The 18,478-nt window shown below is 50.7% G+C and overlaps 1 protein-coding gene across 7 annotated transcripts in view; it reads right to left on the reverse strand.

Moving 5' to 3' along the window:
• Window positions 1-12,074, reverse strand: part of CARD10 (caspase recruitment domain family member 10) — a 32,846-nt gene extending 20,772 nt beyond the window's left edge. The window contains exons 1-7 of one of the 7 annotated variants that reach the window (XM_061417411.1): window positions 11,977-12,074; window positions 10,697-10,840; window positions 6,836-6,910; window positions 6,174-6,252; window positions 5,376-5,627; window positions 4,371-4,508; window positions 1,834-2,159 (exon numbers count right to left, since the gene is read on the reverse strand). In XM_061417411.1, the coding sequence (XP_061273395.1) occupies window positions 1,834-2,159; window positions 4,371-4,508; window positions 5,376-5,627; window positions 6,174-6,252; window positions 6,836-6,868 (828 nt within the window). In that variant the 5' untranslated portion in view covers window positions 6,869-6,910; window positions 10,697-10,840; window positions 11,977-12,074. The other 6 variants (XM_061417410.1, XR_009736568.1, XM_061417413.1 and 3 more) reach the window with 6 other exon arrangements.
• Window positions 12,075-18,478: the final 6,404 nt, after the last annotated feature.

The following is an 18,478-nucleotide window of genomic DNA, read 5'->3' on the forward strand; positions in this document are numbered from 1 at the left end:
CAAGGCACCCCCCACCCAGTCACATGCACATATCCACCACTTCAGCAGACCCAACTTACAATCACATGCAACCCAAGGGTGAGACAAACTGTGCTGGCCACAGCCCCTCCCAACACCCAGGGACCAGAGGCCATCACACTGTCCTCTCTGAGCAGGCTCTCCCCACCAGGCTCCTTCCCCACCTCACCCGACTCCCAGAAGTGCCCAGAGTAGAGTCAGAAATTCTCCATCTTGGAACCCTGGGAAAGTACTCCAACCAACCTGTCTGTGCCTCAGTTTCTTCATTCATAAATGGGGATAATAACAGGGCTCTACCCGACCCCCAATCCAGTGGAGTTCCCAGGAAATTACAGGAGTTGATGGACATCAAGCCCAGAGGACCATGCCTACTACACAGGAGGTGCTATATTGCTATGATGTCACTGCACCGTGACTTCCCACTTCAAGGATGAGGAACCTGAGGCTCAAGTGGGCCTGGCAGCCTGGGTCCATGAACCTGTGGCCTCAACAACCCCCAGTCCTTTCCCCAGATGTCCACCCCCACCCCCAATGGCACCCACAGTCACAGGCTCCAGCACACCAGTGCTCTCACGCTTACAGGCTCATCGTGGACGTGTGACCCATTGTCCATGGCCACCTCTCACCCCCTGGGGTGCCCCAGCCACAGTTGAGGCTCAGGGGTCAGGGGGCTTCAGATCCCACCATCAAAATCCCCCAATGGAACCTTGTACAGTACTGCCAAGGACAGCCTACTGTGTGCCACATGTGTGCTCAGTCACTTCACTCGTAGCCCACCAGGTTCCTCTGTCCATGGGGTTCTCCAGGCAAGAATACTGGAATGGGTTGTCATTTCCTCCTTCAGGGGATCTTCCCCACCCAGGGATCAAACCCTGCATCTCTTGGCTTGGCCACAGGCACTGTCAAATCCTTGAGACAACTCTCTGCAGCAGTAAAATCCCAGCTTTATCCCCATGTGAAGACCCAAAAAGACACCAAGAAAGAGAGGCTCAGTTGCTCAGCCTGTAAGAGGCATGGCCTCGTTCGCTTATAGGGAGAACTGGGTGAGATTTCATCTGGATGGGAGCAAGAGGAACAGCATCATAAGGCAGAAGCCAGCAGGGGCACCAGGCAGACCTGGTTCACATCCAGGCTGTGCCACTTGCTGCTTTGTGACCTTAAGCAAGTCCCTTTACAATCTACACCTGTGTCTGTACTTTAAAACGAGAACATGGAGCACGGTATCTTTGTGAGATTACATGATATGATGCGTGTAACCTACATAGCATAGAGTCATACTTAATAATATCAATAACAATGGCTAACCGTAATCCAGGTTTTGAGCACTAACCCTGCACCAGGCCCTGTACATGTCTTAAATTCTGTATCTTAAATCCGAGGAATCCTTCTACCTCAAGGTCTCTCTGCCACAGCACTTGCAGACCTTTTGGACTGGACAGTTCTTGGTTGTGGAGCTGTCCTGGGCTCCAAGGACGTTTAGCAGTAACCCCGGCCTCTACTCACTAGACGCCAGTAACACACTCCTGGTTGTGATGATCAAAAGTGTTCCCAGACATGGCCAAAAGTTGCTAGGGGCAGGGGGAGCAAAATCAACCCCAGTTGAGAACCACAGTCATAACTCAATGAAATAAGCACTATCAATATCCCCATGTTACAGATGAGAAAACTGAGGCACAGAGTGAAGGGACTTGCCCATGGTCCAGTAGCCAGCAGATGGTGGCTCTGGGACACCAGCCGGCTACCATATTACCATCATTTTTTGCAAAGCTGCCCCTTGCCCATAGCACACCCCACCCCAACCTCCCCAGGGCCTACCGCCAGCTGTAAGTCCCGGCTGCGCAGCACGGCTGAGTTCTTCTCCTCACTGAGCTGTGCCAGGCGCATGGCGATCATGTAGTTCTCATCCTTAAGCCGCAGAAGCTCCAGGCTCCCTGCCTCCCAGTCCTCCCGCAACCGCTGGCAGCGCTCCTGAGCCTGCTGTTGCTCCCGAAGCCGCTGCTCCAGCCCTGCCCGCTCCTCCTCCAGCACTCGGCCTCGGGCCTGCAGCTGCTGCTCCCGCTGCAGCTGACTCTTTCGAGCCTCCCGCAGCCGCCGCACCTCTGTCATCAGGAACTGGGTCAGGCCCTCAGGCCCCTCCTCATCTGCCAAGGACAGGGCAGAGAAAAGTCAGTTCAGGCAAATAAAATCCAGCAAGATGGCAGACCACACAGAACAACCCAAACCGGAAAAACACTAGAAGGAAATATTGGGAACCCATTTTTACAATGTGGGGACAGGGAAAGGCTTCCTAAACAAGGCAAAAATAAAAAAATTATAAGAGATTTCTGAATGATGACAGATGTAAGAAGCAAAGTTAAAAGACAAGTAACAGAGTGGGAGAAAATACAACACATGACACAGAGTCACACTATATTAAGAGCTCCTACAAATCAATAGCAAACAACAAAATAAAAATATGGCCAGAAACTATCAAATTGCAAATTCCCAAACAAAAAAATGACTGGTAAACATAGGAAAGGGTTTCCCTGGTAGGTCAGCTGGTAAAGAATCCACCTGTAATGCAGGAGAGCCCGATTCAATTCCTGGTTAGGGAATATCCCCTGGAAAAGGGATGGGCTACCCATTCCAGTATTCATGGGCTTCCTTGGTGGCTCAGACAGTAAAGAAGCCACCTGCAATGCAGGAGACCTGGGTTTGATCCCTGGGTTGGGAAGATCCCCTGGAGAAGGGAATGGCAACCCACTCTAGTATTCTTGCCTGGAGAATCCCCATGGACAGAGGAGACTGGTGGGCTACACAGTCCATGGGGTCACAAAGAGTTGGACACAACTGAGCATGTATGCATGCAGAGATGCAATGAGGAAAGTATTTTCCTATGTTTGTGCTGAGCTGTGCTTAGTCACTCAGTTGTGTCCCACTTTTTGTGGCCCCATGGACTGTAGTCCACCAGGTTCCTCTGTCCATGGAATTTTCCAGGCAAGAATACTAGAGTGGGTTGTCATTTCCTACTCCAGGGGATCTTCCCAACCCAGGGATCGAACCCGTGTCTCTTGCATCTCCTCCATTAGCAGGTGGATTCTTTACCACTGTGCCACCTGGGAGTCCCCTCCAACTCACTAGCAATAATAGTAACAACAATAATAGTGGTACCACTAACATTTGACTTTACTCTTTGGTCTACATATGTATATTAATTTATGTAATCTTCACAACACTTAAGGTAGGTACTATTTATTAAACCCATTTCAAAGAGAGACAAACCCAGGCACAGAAATGTCAAGTCATTTGCCCAAGGCTAACTAAACTGTTGAGTAAGCTGAGTACATCTTTCAACAAAGTGCAAACTTAAAACAACAACATATTATTTTTCACATATCTAACCACACAAAAAAATATTTTTAAATGATCCCTAGGATGAATGAGGGTACAACAAAAAGGGTGCTCATACACTGCTAGAGGGACCCATGTTGTGTATGTGTTAGTTGCTCAGTCGTGTCTGACTCTTGGCGAGCCCATGGACTGCAGCCCACCAGGTTCCTCTGTCCATGGGATTCTCCAGGCAAGAATACTGAAGGTGGGTTGCCATTCCCATCTCCAGGGGATCTTCCCAACACAGGGATCGAACCCAGGTCTCCTGCACTGCAGGCAGATTCTTTACAGACTGAGTCACCAGGGAAGCTACATATTCTCTAAGAAATCTGACTTCTCAGAACTTCTCCTGAGACACACATGTGCACAAAGATGCACCTAGAAGGATGTTCCCAGCACTGTAATATTTGCAAATAACACATCAATAGAGGATGTGTTAAATGACTATGGCACATCACTAACAAACACGATGCAGTCATTAAAAACAAGCATAACAGAATCACACTGGTGGTGATGGGGGAATGAATCACAAAAACCAGTTGTTCCAAGAAAAAATGAAATACAGAACAAGACATGTAAGATGATCCCCTGTATATGTGTGTGCATGTGTGTATAATTGCCAAACTGTTACCAGCAGAGCAGAGTTGAAGGAAGAAGTAAAGATCTTTGCTGTTTATTCTCGTCTCATGGCATGTTTGAATTTTTTACAGAAGAAACTGCAAACTGGTACATGTCGGCCACATACATGTCTGAGAACAATTTCAGGGGCAAAGAGCTACCTTAAGTGTGTGGGCTCTGAATTTAGACTCTAACTGTGTTACAAACCCAGCCCCACACTCAGCCTGCTGGGGAGGTTTTGGGCAGACAGTTTCAGCTGTCTCTGTGCCTCAGTTTCCCTGCCTGTTCAATGGCCACAATGGGAGTGCCCCCTCACAGGGAGGGGGTAAGGAATCTGCTCTGGCACCCACTGCAGACCCACTCACCGAGGATCATGGAGCAGCGCTGGGCAGGCTCTCGGCCAGTGAGCAGTGTGAAGTGCTCGGGGTAGTAGAACTCCAGGGCTTCCAGGAAGGCCTCATAGCCCCTCTTCCCCCGGCAGCGCAAGATGTCCATCAGGCGCCCTGGAGAATTGGGGGTGGGTGTCCAGGGGTCAAGGTGAGGGCTGCCCCCAGTGCCTAGCTGCTTTCTCCCGTCTGCTCCCCGCCCCCCACCCCGACTACTCCAAGGCCCACATTCCCCAGATCTCTGAACCAGTGACACACACAGGGACCTGACTCAACACATCAGAGGAGATAGCCTGTCTGCTGCAGCCAGGAGAATCAGGACCCACTCCCCCTCCACCACCAGTGGTAACTGTGTTTCAACAGCTCCCCAAGCCCCTGCCTGCCCTCCACACAGATACAGGGCCAGCAAACAGCGCCTGCCTTTACAACAGCACAGAAAAGCCCCCTCCATTCTCAAAGGCAAACCAAAATATCTATCTCGTTGACCAGTGCCTGAAATTCCACCATCAGACCCGCATTGCTTCGCCAGCTCCGTTCAGGCACAACCTACGGGAGAAGGCACCCTCAAAAAACTGGGATGGGAAAATAAAGAAAAATAACTCTCCGAGAAGTATGTGACACACAGAAAGCGGGGGACAGGGAGAACCTATGAAAGCAAAGGTCACAGGAACGCGGCAAAGGACACAGGAACGAGGCCAAGTCCACCAGCTGTGACCGGGAGGTCCCAAGCCCCGCCTGAACCGCAACTACAGCCAACCCCTTACTCTAAGGTGGGCCGAGGAGGCGGGAGAGAAATCCAGGCGCGGTGTGGACACGCGGACACGCTAAAGGAGGCAGGATGGCGGACACAGCAACCATCCCACCCCACCGATGTGGAGAGCGAGGTCCGGGGCATCAGAGCCCTTGGCCGGTCGGCCCCAAGAAGGCCCCAGGGAAGGCCGGCCCCACCCGCTCAGGCCCGACCCCGCGCCCCCCACGGCTCACCGGTGCGGTTTACACGGCACGGGAAGCGGTAGGTGCTCAGCACCTCCTCCTCGTCCTGCTCGTCGATGACCCGGCATTGGCGCAGATACGGCGTGAGCTTGGCCGGGTTGAGGGTGCGCGTCAGCCGGTGCCGGACGCCCTCGATCCGCTCCCACAGCGCGTCCTCCTCCGCCTCGGACCCGGAGCCGGCCCCAGCCTCCTCATCGGCCTCCCCAGCCTCGGCTCCGCCCGGCATGGCCGCGTCCTCGGGGTCTGCGGGCCAGAGGCGCGCGAGGGTCAGCGCGGGCGCTGGGGGCGGGGTGCGCCGACCGATCCCAGCTCCGGGCGTCGTCTGCAGGACCCCTCGTATCCCCTCCGCTTTCCCCCGGCTTCCCGCGCCCCGTCCGCCCCGAGGATGCCCGGGCCCCGAACCCCCGGGACTCACCCCGCACGCCAGAGCCGCCTCGCACTCCGGGGTCGGCGCTCGGGCGGCGGCTCCTGCGGCGCAGGGGGGCGGGGTCGGCGGCGCCCCCGGCCCCGCCCCCGGCCCCGCCACCAACCGGGCTGCCCGGACCTCCCCACATCGCCGCCCGGGTCCAGGCTAAGTGTCCGGACGGCCAGCCACCCGCACGTCCGCCCGCAAGCCCGGCTCCCTGCCGTCCGGCCGCCGCGCGCCTCCCCCCGCTTCCTGTTTCCCGCCGGCTCTCCCGGCCCTGGCTCGGCAGGGTCCGGGCGGCCCGCCCACACCTGCCCGGCCTCGGGGCGGGGCGGCGCCGGCGGGACACGCACGCTCACACTCTCCAGCGCGCTGCCACACACCTTTTCCCGCGCGCACTGGGCACACGGCGTCGGCTCCCCGGCGCTCAGTCCGCCGCTCGCACCTGGCACCTGGCGCTGACTTCGGGTCGCAGCGTACATGGCGGCCACAGGGCATACCGGTCACACCGGCACATGGCACGTTAGCAAACCGTGTGCTCGGAGTTAAAACGTCCCACACAGCCTATACATCACCCCAGCGCCGTGCAGATGCCACACACTCAGTGCAATTCTATCTGCTCGTCTCAGGAAATGACCATGCAGTGTGGAGCCAGGCCACCCCCGTCCCCAGGGTCTCTCCCAGGCCCTGAGCACTTCTGTGGCTGGGCTCAGCTGGGAGAGCACTGCTCCGGGAGCAGATGCGGATCCCAGTCCAGCCTCCAACCTACCCTTGTCTCTGTGTCCCCAAATAAATTGCCAGTTCTGGCACCTCCTCTCAATCTAAAGGGCTGCCCCTGGGTGGGCAGCAAAAGACAGGAGTTATGGCTGCCTTCTCAGAGATCAGACACCAGCCAGGTCCCTCCTACATAGTTTCACTGGAGAACATGAAAACCCATTTCCCAAAGGGTGTTCCTCTAGATGCTAGACCCAGAAACACTTGGGAGTGGTGCTGTAGTCCAAGCAAGGAATCTACACTCCCCAACCCCCTTGTGGTAGTCACTTACCACAATAAAGTGAACACCCACATCAGCTGGCATGGCGATACCATCTCTCCATGGGTTAGATACTGCCAGTGGGGCCTGCTGAAAGTGAGGAGCAGAGGGGCAGGAAAGAGCTGTGAGTTCCCCAAACTCCTTCCATGCTCTCTGAATTTAATGCCATGTGCATTTGTGCTATGTATCCAAAGAAATAAAAGTTTTCAACAAATGAAGGCCAAGAAATGTGGTCAAGAAACGGGCTTACCTTTATATACTCTAGTGTTGTTTCCCAAACTTAACCATTTTTTTGTTTTTTTGTTTTTTTTTTGTTTTGGAGATCACCGGTTTTCATTGGGGGGAAATGCTTTGGAAGTACTGGATTCTAGTGCAAATTCCCCAGTTCACGGAGGAGGAAGCAGAGGCCTAGTTGGGCAAGGAACTTGACCAAATTTACACAGTGAGGAAGCAGTGGGACCAGGCCAGGGCCCAGCCCCAGGCTCTGAGCCCAGGCACACACCAGGCCTTCCTCCCAGTGGCCCCAGGGGCCCTTGGCTTCCTGTCATCCTCCCACTAGCAACCCTGTTCATTGTGAATACTTTTTAACTTGACCAGGAGAATGGGATGAAAGTCTTAGAAAATGCTTTTGTGGTTAATTATTTCCTCATTAAGAAGCCTAAGCAGAGCCTGGAGATAAGACACAGAAACCAAGGGGCCTGCAGGTAAGTGGACAAAGAAGTGACCAGCAGGAGGTCGCTGGAGACCCAGCAGTCCCAGAGAGGCTGTCGTTGCTGTGGGCAGCACAGTCATACTCACATACAGTTACACACACTCATAGACACACACACATGTGCCCACAGTGGGCCTCCAGCTGAGTGGGAGACAAGAAGGCACACAGCTGCCCTCCCCACAAGGCAAAGCCCCCTCATTCATCTGTCCCTGGGCATCCCCAGCACTGGGAGTGGAAGTGTGCAATTCAACATCACCTCCTGTTAGGTCCTTGGTGGGTTTGCTACATTCATTTCACTACAGTCACACCAGGAAGGCAGGAACTGCGGTAGGGAGACAGAGGGTCTAGACCTCACATTAGGGGCCCTGGGTCTTAACCCAGGCTCACTGTCAAGAGTGCTGTTCTGAGCCTCAATTTCCTTGTCTGCAGAAGTCAGGTGGTGAGTAATTCCAGCCACACCTAGAGAGCAAGACTGTTTAGGAGCAGAGAAAGTGCCCTGGGGCCTACATTTGACTTTAATTATGTCTCCTTGAGCTAATTCCTTTCCCTGTCAATTTCCACATCTGTATAGTGGACACAATGGTTCCCCCTATGCAAAGACTGTCTGTAAGCTACAGTTCCTTCATTTGTGAAATGGGCACTGGGCAATCAGTGCTCTTCTGCTTCCTAGCAAAGTCCCCATATTGCAAACCAATCCAATGTCCCACCACCTCTGACCCTGCTGATGCTCCAAGCCGCTAACCTGCCCACTCATGGGGTGCTAGACTATAGTCTACTCTGCAGCCAGAGGGATCACTTTAAAAACAGTTGATACCCTCCAGAGGTTTTCCTACCAAACTGGAATATAATGTAAATTGCTCCTAGACCCTGCCAGTTGCCCCACCCCATCTCTTCCGTCTGCCTCCCTCACTCACTAGCCTCATTCTGTTCCTGGAACTGGTAAGCTCTTCTCATCTCAGGGCTTCTGTTCAGCCAGTTCCCTCTGCCTGAAATGCTTGTCCTTCAGCTCCTCGTGCAGAGGGCTCCTTCTCGTTATTCAAGTCTTGGATCAAAGGTCACCTCCCTTGGCACAGGAGCACACAGGCACACAGGCAGAGCTCACCCTGCACGGCTCCTATGTACTCCATCAAGCCACTCTGCTTGTGTTCTCCATCAGACATCTCCCCATTCCTGGGTGACTTTACCTGTTTGTTGCCTGCTTCTGCTCCAAGAACAGAAATGTCTTGATCAGCAGGAGTACACTGGAATGTTCCAAGAACAGTGAGGATGAGAAGTGGAGAAGAACAGGAGAGGAGATCAGAGAAGGCAGGGAATGGGGGAAAGATACAGGGCAGAAGGCCATTCAGGAGACTGTCAAGACGTTCCCTTTTATCTGTAGTAATTCAGTGGGCCTTTGAACAACATGGGTTTAAACTGGCACAGGTCCATGTATATGCAGATTTTCTTCAGTAAGTATGTACTACAGTAGTATATCATCCTTTGTTGGTTGAATCCAAGAATGCAGAACCTAGGATATGGAGGGCTGGCTATAAAGTTCTAAGAGGATTTTCAACTGCAAAGGGGTGGGTGCCCCTAACCCCCACGTTGTTCAAAGATCAGCTGTACTAGATTATTATCGTCTCCCTCAAATCAGCCTCAAAGCCCACAGAAGCAAGCATGCCCTTTTTCGTTCACTCCTTCAGGAAGGGTCCCAGCCCCACACCTTCTCCATTCCTCTTAGGCAGCCTCTGATTGCACTCCGGGAATTGGAGCCTTGATTTCTCTTGCCTGCTAGACAGGAAATGTGCATGTGTGCGGTGGACCCGGGCTCCCCATCCCACCCCCGAGACTGATCTCATCTTGTCTGGCCATCTCTTCACCAAGTGCAGGGCCTGGGTCACATCAATGCATACGTGGCAGCACTCAGCAGGGGACCTGACACATGGTAAGTATTCAGTAGGAGACTGATGAATGGACCTGGCAACGGGGAGAACTCCTTTTGATGGGCTTCAAGACACAAGAACCAGACTGCCCCGGGGTTCAATCCCAGTATAGCACATGCTTGTGATTCTAGGCAAGTCACAATCTAACTTTTCTCTACGCTTCATCTGAGGGGCCTTAATGCACATGCTCAATTGAATTCATCTAACAATGTCTCTTCCTCTCCCACTGCCCAGGATCCCCCTAGGGTCGCTCTGTGCAGAAGGCCAGAGGGGCCCTGCTTCCCTGAGACCTATTTCATGGAGGTGGGGAAGAAGGAGGAGGCTGGGGAGTCTTTTCTGACCAATCACAGGAATCTGGGCCAGAAGGGTATTTAAAACTATCACCTTACATTAGCTGTAAAAAAAAGAAGGAAATCCTACCATTTGCAACAACATGGATGGACCTGGGGGCATTACATCAAGTGAAATAAGTCAGACAAAGACAAGTACTGTGTGATTTCGCTTGTATGTGGAAACCAAAATAACTGAACTCATGGAAACAGAACAGACTGGTGGTTGCCAAGGGTGGGGGCTGGGGGCAGGGAAAAATGAGTGAAGGGAGTCAAAATGTACAAACTTCCAGTTAGAAAGATAAATAAGCACTGGGGATGAAATATACAACACGGTGATTATAGCTAACAATACCCTTTTGTGTAGCTGAAAGTTGCTACCAGAGTAGATCTTTGAAGTCCTCTTTGGAAGAAAAAAACAATTTGCAGCAATGGGAGGTGATGGATGTGAACTAAACTTATTGTGGCAATCCTTTCACAATTTATACATGTATCAAATCATTGTGTTGCACACCTTCAATTAATGCAATGCTGTATATCAATTATATCTGAAAGAACTTTCAGCTACTGTGAGGCTGGGGGAGACCCCTCCCAGAAGGACATCAGATCTCACTGTCCTCCAAGCCTTTCACCCCTTCCTCAATAAAATGGCTTGATTCCTCCCCCCTTCTCCCAAATTATATCTGAATGAAACTGGGGAAATAAGACTACGATTTTATAGAAATTGGGGGAACTGAGGGCCAAGGCTTTGGTAGCCTGGGTAAGCCTGGGTTCCAGAAGACAGGGACCGCAGGGCACCCAGAGGCAGAATGGCTGCAGGGAATGGCTGGCAGGAGCCATGCTCCAGCATCACATTATTGAGCTGGAGACTCCAGGGGGACCAGAAGGAGAAGAGTATCCATGTCCCTACCTTCTCTTGGCAGCAGCGGAGTAGAAAGGCAACTCAGGCTTGTCCCCATTCAGGTCAGTTACAGAGGTCTGTGCATGCCTGACCTTCACCTCTCCAGGGCTGGGAGCTGGGCTAGGCTGAAGGGTCCCGTTTAGGGGTCCAGGGCTGGGCAAAGACAGAAAAAAGCAGCCAGAAATTGAATATGAGCTTCTCCTACTCCCACCCCTACCCTCAACCATGGCTGTATCACCCAGCCACACCACGGGTCCCTTCTGGCTCGGTTTGCCCCTCTGCATCACAGGGAAATTGGGAGGGAGATGTCGACGCCAGCAAGTCACTGACCACCCTCCTGAGAGAAGATGGAGACCCCAAGGGGGATGCAGGACACAGCCGAGGCTGCCATGGAAACACAGCCATCCGCCAGCTCTCCGGGGAGTGTATCCCAGAGGAGACAGCCACTCAGGAACGTTGCCTGGGGGCCCTGAATTCCAGAGAAAGGCCCGCTGAACTGCCTGGGCTGAGTCAGGAGGAAAGGGCGGGCCAGGGGACCAGCCAGGTCTGAGTCACTGGGGCCCCACTGACTTGCATGCCTTCCTCTTCGGGCTGCTGGAACCAAATGAGGGATTCTGCAGAACTGGGTTCAAATTCTAGCCAGACCACTCCAGTGAGGTTGTGACCCGGGCCAGTGGAGACAATAAGGCTGTCATTAAATGAATGAGTATGTAACAGGTTTGACACAAAGCTGGCACTCAACAGCAATACCAAATAGTTTTGAGCTCTTATTATATACAGGACATCTATGTATTAAACAATTTCCAGAATTAGCTCCTAATTAACAAACAGCTAGGCACGCGGAGTCACATGAACGATATTGTTGGTGCTGTACTAAGTGTGGTGTTGCCTACCGAGAGTCGCTCCTTCTCTCCTCCACCCCATGCCCCCAGGCCCACCTGCACACACTGTTCCCTGCCCAGTCTCTGTCTGCAGTCTCTGCTTTGTGCCCTGGGCCAAGCACTTTAGACTAAGTTGCTCCCAAAGGTAAGAAGAACAAGTCTTCTGCCCTGGGGGCATCAAAACCTAAAGCTGGGGAAGAGACAAGAAAGGGCAGGGCCGTCCAGGCAGAAGGAACAGCTAGTGCAAAGACTCAGGGGCAGGAAATCTCACTTTCTGTTCCCACAGGGCCCTCATTCCCCTCACTTGCTGGGACTTGTACCATTTCGAGCCATCAGTCCTGCTCACCGTGGTCCCCATGACTCAGACCCCACCCCAGAGGAGGAGGTGAGGTTTGGGGGCGGTCCTACCAGGAAAGCTGGTGAATAATCATCCACTGGCCTGCAGTGCTCAGAGAGAGAGCTCAGATCCCTGCTGAACTCCACCATCTCACGCAAGCCCAGTAGGCGAGGCCTCTAACTCCTCCAAGAACCTGCCCAGGGGGCGGGGCCTCTTACTTTACCAGGATCCAGCCCAGCGGGGCGGGGCCTCTTACTCTACAGAGCAGGCAAGGAAACCCAGGCTCAGTTAGTCAGTCAGTTCAGTCGCTCAGTCGTGTAGGACTCTTTACGACTCCATAAATCGCAGCACGCGAGGCCTCCCTGGCCATCAGCAACTCCCGGAGTTTACCGGAATTCATGTCCATCGAGTCGGTGATGCCATCCAGCCATCTCATCCTCTGTAGTCCCCTTCTTCTTCTGCCCCCAATCCCTCTCGGCATCAGGGTCTTTTCCAATGAGTCAACTCTTCGCATGAGGTGGCCAAACTATTGGAGTTTCAGCTTCAGCATCAGTCCATCCAATGAACACCCAGGACTGATCTCCTTTAGTATGGACTGGTTGGATGTCCTTGCAGTCCAAGGGACTCTCAAGAGTCTTCTCCAACACCACAGTTCAAAAGCATCAATTCTTCTGCGCTCAGCTTTCTTCAGAGTCCAACTCTCATATCCATACATGACCACAGGAAAAACCATAGCCTTGACTAGACAGACCTTTGTTGGCAAAGTAATGTCTCTGCTTTTGAATATGCTATCTAGGTTGGTCATAACTTTCCTTCCAAGGAGTAAGCCTCTTTTAATTTCATGGCTGCAGTCACCATCTGCAGTGATTTTGGAGCTCAAAAATAAAGTCTGACACTGTTTCCACTGTTTTCCCATCTATTTCTCATGAAGTGATGGGACCAGATGCCATGATCTTCGATTTCTGAATGTTGAGCTTTAAGTCAACTTTTTCACTCTCCTCTTTCACTTTCATCAAGAGGCTTTTTAGTTCCTCTTCACTTTCTCCCATAAGGGTGATACCTGCATATCTGAGGTTATTGATATTTCTCCCAGCAATCTTAATTCCAGCTTGTGCTTCTTCCAGCCCAGTGTTTCTCATGATGTACTCTGTGTATAAGTTAAATAAGCAGGGTGACAATATACAGCCTTGATATACTCCTTTTCCTATTTGGAACCAGTCTGTTGTTCCATGTCCAGTTCTAACTGTTGCTTCCTGACCTGCATACAGGTTTTCCAAGAGGTAGGTCATGTGGTCTGGTATTCCCATCTCTTTCAGAATTTTCCATGGTTTATTGTGATCCACACAGTCAAAGGCTTTGGCATAGTCAATAAGGCAGAAATAGATGCTTTTCTGGAACTCTCTTGCTTTTTCAATGATCCAAAGGATGTTGGCAATTTGATCTCTGGCTCCTCTGCCTTTTCTAAATCCAGCTTGAACATCTGGAAGTTCACGGTTCACGTATTGCTAAAGCCTGGTTTGGAGAATTTTGAGCATTACTTTACTAGCATGTGAGATGAGTGCAATTGTGCGGTAGCTTGAGCATTTGTTGGCATTGCCTTTCTTTAGGATTGGAATGAAAACTGACCTCTTCCAGTCCTGTGGCCACTGCTGAGTTTTCCAAATTTGCTGCCATATTGAGTGCAGCTCTTTCACAGCATCATCTTTCAGGATTTGGAATAGCTCAACTGGAATTCCATCACCTCCACTAGCTTTGTTCGTAGTGATGCTTTCTAAGGCCCACTTGACTTCAAATTCCAGGATGTCTGGCTCTAGGTGAGTGATCACACCATCATGATTATCTGGGTTGTGAAGATCTATTTTGTACAGTTCTTCTGTGTATTCTTGCCACCTCTTCTTAATATTTTCTGCTTCTTTTAGGTCCATACCATTTCTGTCCTTTATGGAGCCCATCTTTGCATGAAATGTTCCCTTGTTATCTCTAATTTTCTTGAAGTGATCTCTTTTCCATTCTGTTGTTTTCCTCTATTTCTTTGCATTGATCACTGAGGAAGGCTTTCTTATCTTTCCTTGCTATTCTTTGGAACTCTGCATTCAGATGCTTATGTCTTTCCTTTTCTCCTTTGCTTTTCGCTTCTCTTCTTTTCACAGCTATTTGTAAGGCTTCCTCAGACAGCCATTTTGCTTTTTTGCATTTCTTTTCCATGGGAATGGTCTTGATCCCTGTCTCCTGTACAATGTCATGAACCTCCGTCCATAGTTCATCAGGCACTCCATCTATCAGATCTAGTCCCTTAAATCTATTTCTCACTTCTGCTGTATAATCATAAGGGATTTGATTTAGGTCATACCTGAATGGTCTAGTGGTTTTCCCTACTTCAGTTTAAATCTGAATTTGGCAATAAGGAGTTCATGATATGAGCCAGTCAGCTCCCGGTCTTGTTTTTGTTGACTGTATAGAGCTTCTCCATCTTTGGCTGCAGAGAATATAATCAATCTGATTTCAGTGTTGATCATCTGGTGATGTCCACGTATAAAGTCTTCTCTTGTGTTGTTGGAAGAGGGTGTTTGCTATGACCAGTGCGTTACCTTGGCAAAACTCTATTAACCTTTGCATTGCTTCATACCGTACTCCAAGGCCAAATTTGCCTGTTACTCCAGGTGTTTCTTGACTTCCTACTTTTGAATTCCAGTCCCCTATAATGAAAAGGACATCTTTTTTGGGTGTTAGTTCTAAAAGGTCTTGTAAGTCTTCATAGAACTGTTCAACTTCAGCTTCTTCAGCGTTACTGGTTGGGGCATAGGCTTGGATTACCATGGTATTGAATTTTTTGCCTTGGAAACGAACAGAGATCATTCTGTCGTTTTTGTGATTACAACCATGCATTTCAGACTCTTTTGTTGACCATGATGGCGACTCCATTTCTTCTAAAGGATTCCTGCCCACAGTAGTAGATATAATGGTCATCTGAGTTAAATGCACCCATTCCAGTACATTTTAGTTCCCTGATTCCTAGAATGTCTACGTTCACTCTTGCCATCTCCTGTTTGACCACTTCCAATTTGCCTTGATTTATGGACCAAACATTCCAGGTTCCTATGCAATATTGCTCTTTACAGCATCAGATCTTGCTTCTATCACCAGTCACATCCACAACTGGGTATTGTTTTTGCTTTGGTTCCATCCCTTCATTCTTTCTGGAGTTATTTCTCCACTGATCTCCAGTAGCATATTAGGCACTTACTGACCTGGGGAGTTCCTCTTTCAGTATCTTATTATTTTGCCTTTTCATACTGTTCATGGGATTCTCAAGGCAAGAATACTGAAGTGGTTTGCCATTCCCTTCTCCAGTGGACCACATTCTGTCAGACCTCTCCACCATGACCCGGCTGTCTTGGGTGGCCCCACACGGCATGGCTTAGTTTCATTGAGTTAGACAAGGCTGTGGTCCGTGTGATCAGATTGGCTAGTTTTCTGTGATTATGGTTTTAGCGTGTCTGCCCTCTGATGCCCTCTTGCAACACCTACTGTCTTACTTGGGTTTCTCTTCCCTTGGACGTGGGTTATCGCTTCACTGCTGCTCCAGCAAACTGCAGCCGCTGCTCCTTACCTTGGAGGAGGTCGCCCCTCCTGACCTTGAACGTGGAGTAGCTCCTTCCAGCCCTCCCCACGCAGCTGCCGCTCCTGGACCTGGGGTTGCTTTCTCGGCTGTCGCCCCTGACCTTGGACGTGGGATAGCTCCTCTTGGCCGCTCCTGTGACATCGCACCCTGGCGCTCTAGGTCATTGCCCTAGGCTCAGGTAAGGCCAAAGACTGAGCTTCCCGCCCCAGGCAGGAACCTGTTGACTTCTACAAGCTTTTAGGAGAGTGAGCAACCTCAGTGTGGATGAGAAAACCAGGTTTAACTCTTACTTGGCCTCTCATTTGTTACCATACTTTGGGGAGCAGGAACCTCCTTTCTTGGCCTCATTTTCCAACTCCCCTGCAGTAAATGTAGCCTGATGAAATGAACCTGCAGCGTGGCACAGGCTCTGGAGCCTGCATTTAAACCCCTCTCAGTGCCTTAGTCTCCTTATCTGTAAAATGGGGAAAATAAAACCTATCAAATAAGGTTGTTTTGACGATGAATATTTCAGCATGCTTGTTGTTTGCCAGGCTACACTGAGTACTTTCCATAGATTAATTCCTTTAATCCTCAAGACAGAGCTGGGAAGAAGCCACAATTATTACTCCCATTTTATGGATGAGAACACTGAGGCTCCAATTAAGTACCTCCCCCAAGGGCACCCAGCTGGAAAGTGGGAGCTCTGGAATTTGAACTCAGACACAGTCTGGTGCACAGATAGTTCCCATATACCCTCTGCCTCTGTACAGGTGTAGCCGCCCTCATGATCACCATCCCCACCATCAGCTTGCAGTGTGCTAAGTCAGTTCACTCATGTTCAACTCTTTGTGTCCCCATGACTGTAGACCGCTAGGCTCCTCTGTCCATGGGATTCTCCAGGCAAGAATACTAGAGTGGGTTGCCATTTCTGCCTCCAGGGGATCTTCCTGACTCAGGGATCGAACCTGTGTTTCTTATGTCTGTCTTCTGGATTGGTAGGTGGGTTCTTTACCACAAGAGCCACCTGGGAAGCCGACCATCAGCTTGCTTATAAACAAACAGGAAGGCTTCCTGGAGGAGGCAGGGCAGAAGCTGGGTCTGGAAAGGGGGAGAAGATTCCTGCACCACAGGCAGGAGAACGCCTTTGTGCAATAAGGAACTGAGTGTACCCAGATGTGCCTGGATGAGTGGCAGAGAGCGGGCCTGGAAAAGCCCTGAGGAATAAAGTTACCAGATGTTCCAGTTACCTATTGGTACATGTCAGTCCACCCCAAAAGATAGCCTACAACAAAAGACAGCCACCATTTTTGTAGCTCATGAGTCTGCACTTGGGCTTCTCATCTTTGCTCATGTGACATCAGTGGGGATCAAAAAGCAGCTAGAGGCTGGACAGCTGGGGCTCCTCAGGCCTATCTCTCAGCAGGCTTACCACATGGTCTCTAAGCATCACGGCCTTGGGGCTGCCAGCTTCCAACATGGCATGTCCAAAGAGAGCCCGAGGAATCCATCGCCCTTTATGACCTGGCCTTGGAAGGCAGCCAGTGTCACTGCTGTCACACTTCATTGGTCAAAACAGTCACTGGCTCACCCAGATTGAGGGTGCGAGGGCGGGGCGGGGCCTGGACAGTACCTTTTGATGGAGGAGTGGCAGATTTCTGGCAGAGCCTGTGTGGGGTGACAAATACTATGCTGCTGCTGCTACTAAGTCGCTTCAGTCGTGTCTAACTCTGTGCGATCCCATAGACGGCAGCCCACCAGGCTCCCCCGTCCCTGGGATTCTCCAGGCAAGAACACTGGAGTGGGTTGCCATTTCCTTCTCCAATGCATGAAAGTGATAAGTGAAAGTGAAGTCGCTCAGTCGTGTCCGACTCTTAGCGACCCCATGGACTGCAGCCCATCCGGGTCCTCCATCCATGGGATTTGCCTCCATCCAAGGCAAGAGTACTGGAGTGGGGTGCCATTGCCTTCTCCGAATACTATGCTAGACATTTTAAAAAATATATTGTCACAGGAGGTGACTGGGGATGGAGCAAGGTGTCAGCCATGAAGCCTGCTCTGCCTGTGCATGGCAGACTCAGTCTCCAAGTCCTGGGTCAAGTGACTATATGCCTCAAAACGTTTTTTTTTTTTCTCAAAACGTTTTTTAAAGCTTTTTAAAACGAAGATCATGGCATCTGGTCCCATCACTTCATTGGAAATAGATGCGGAAACAGTGGAAACAGTGTCAGACTTTTTTTTTGAGCTCCAAAATCACTGCAGATGGTGACTGCAGCCATGAAGTTAACTTACTCCTTGGAAGGAAAGTTATGACCAACCTAGATAGCATATTGAAAAGCAAAGACATTACTTTGCCAACAAAGGTCTGTCTAGTCAAGGCTATGGTTTTTTCAGTGGTCATGTATGGATGTGAGAGTTGGACTCTGAAGAAAGCTGAGTGCTGATGAATTGATGCTTTTGAACTGTGGTGTTGGAGAAGACTCTTGAGAGTCCCTTGGACTACAAGGACATCCAACCAGTCCATTCTAAAGGAGATCAGCCCTGGGTGTTCTTTGGAAAGAATGATGTGAAAGCTGAAACTCCAATAGTTTGACCACCTCATGCGAAGAGTTGACTCATTGGAAAAGACTGATGCTGGGAGGGATTGGGGGCAGGAGGAGAAGGGGACTACAGAGGATGAGATGGCTGGATGGCATCACCGACTCGATGGACATGAGTCTGAGTGAACTCTGGGAGTTGGTGATGGATAGGGAGGCCTGGCGTGCTGTGATTTATGGGGTTGCAAAGAATTGGACACGACTGAGAGACTGAACTGAACTGAACTGATCTGAAAAATGTTTACTTAGGTATGAAACACGATAAGGTGCACAGATCTTAAGTGGGCACTTAAAAGACTTTGACCTATGTCTCCACTTGGGGGATCACCACCCAGATCAAGACATTGACCATTTCCGTTGCCCAATCAACTACTC

Source organism: Bos javanicus, chromosome 5 (genome assembly GCF_032452875.1).
Source record: "Bos javanicus breed banteng chromosome 5, ARS-OSU_banteng_1.0, whole genome shotgun sequence".
Taxonomy (NCBI): Eukaryota; Metazoa; Chordata; class Mammalia; order Artiodactyla; family Bovidae; genus Bos; species Bos javanicus.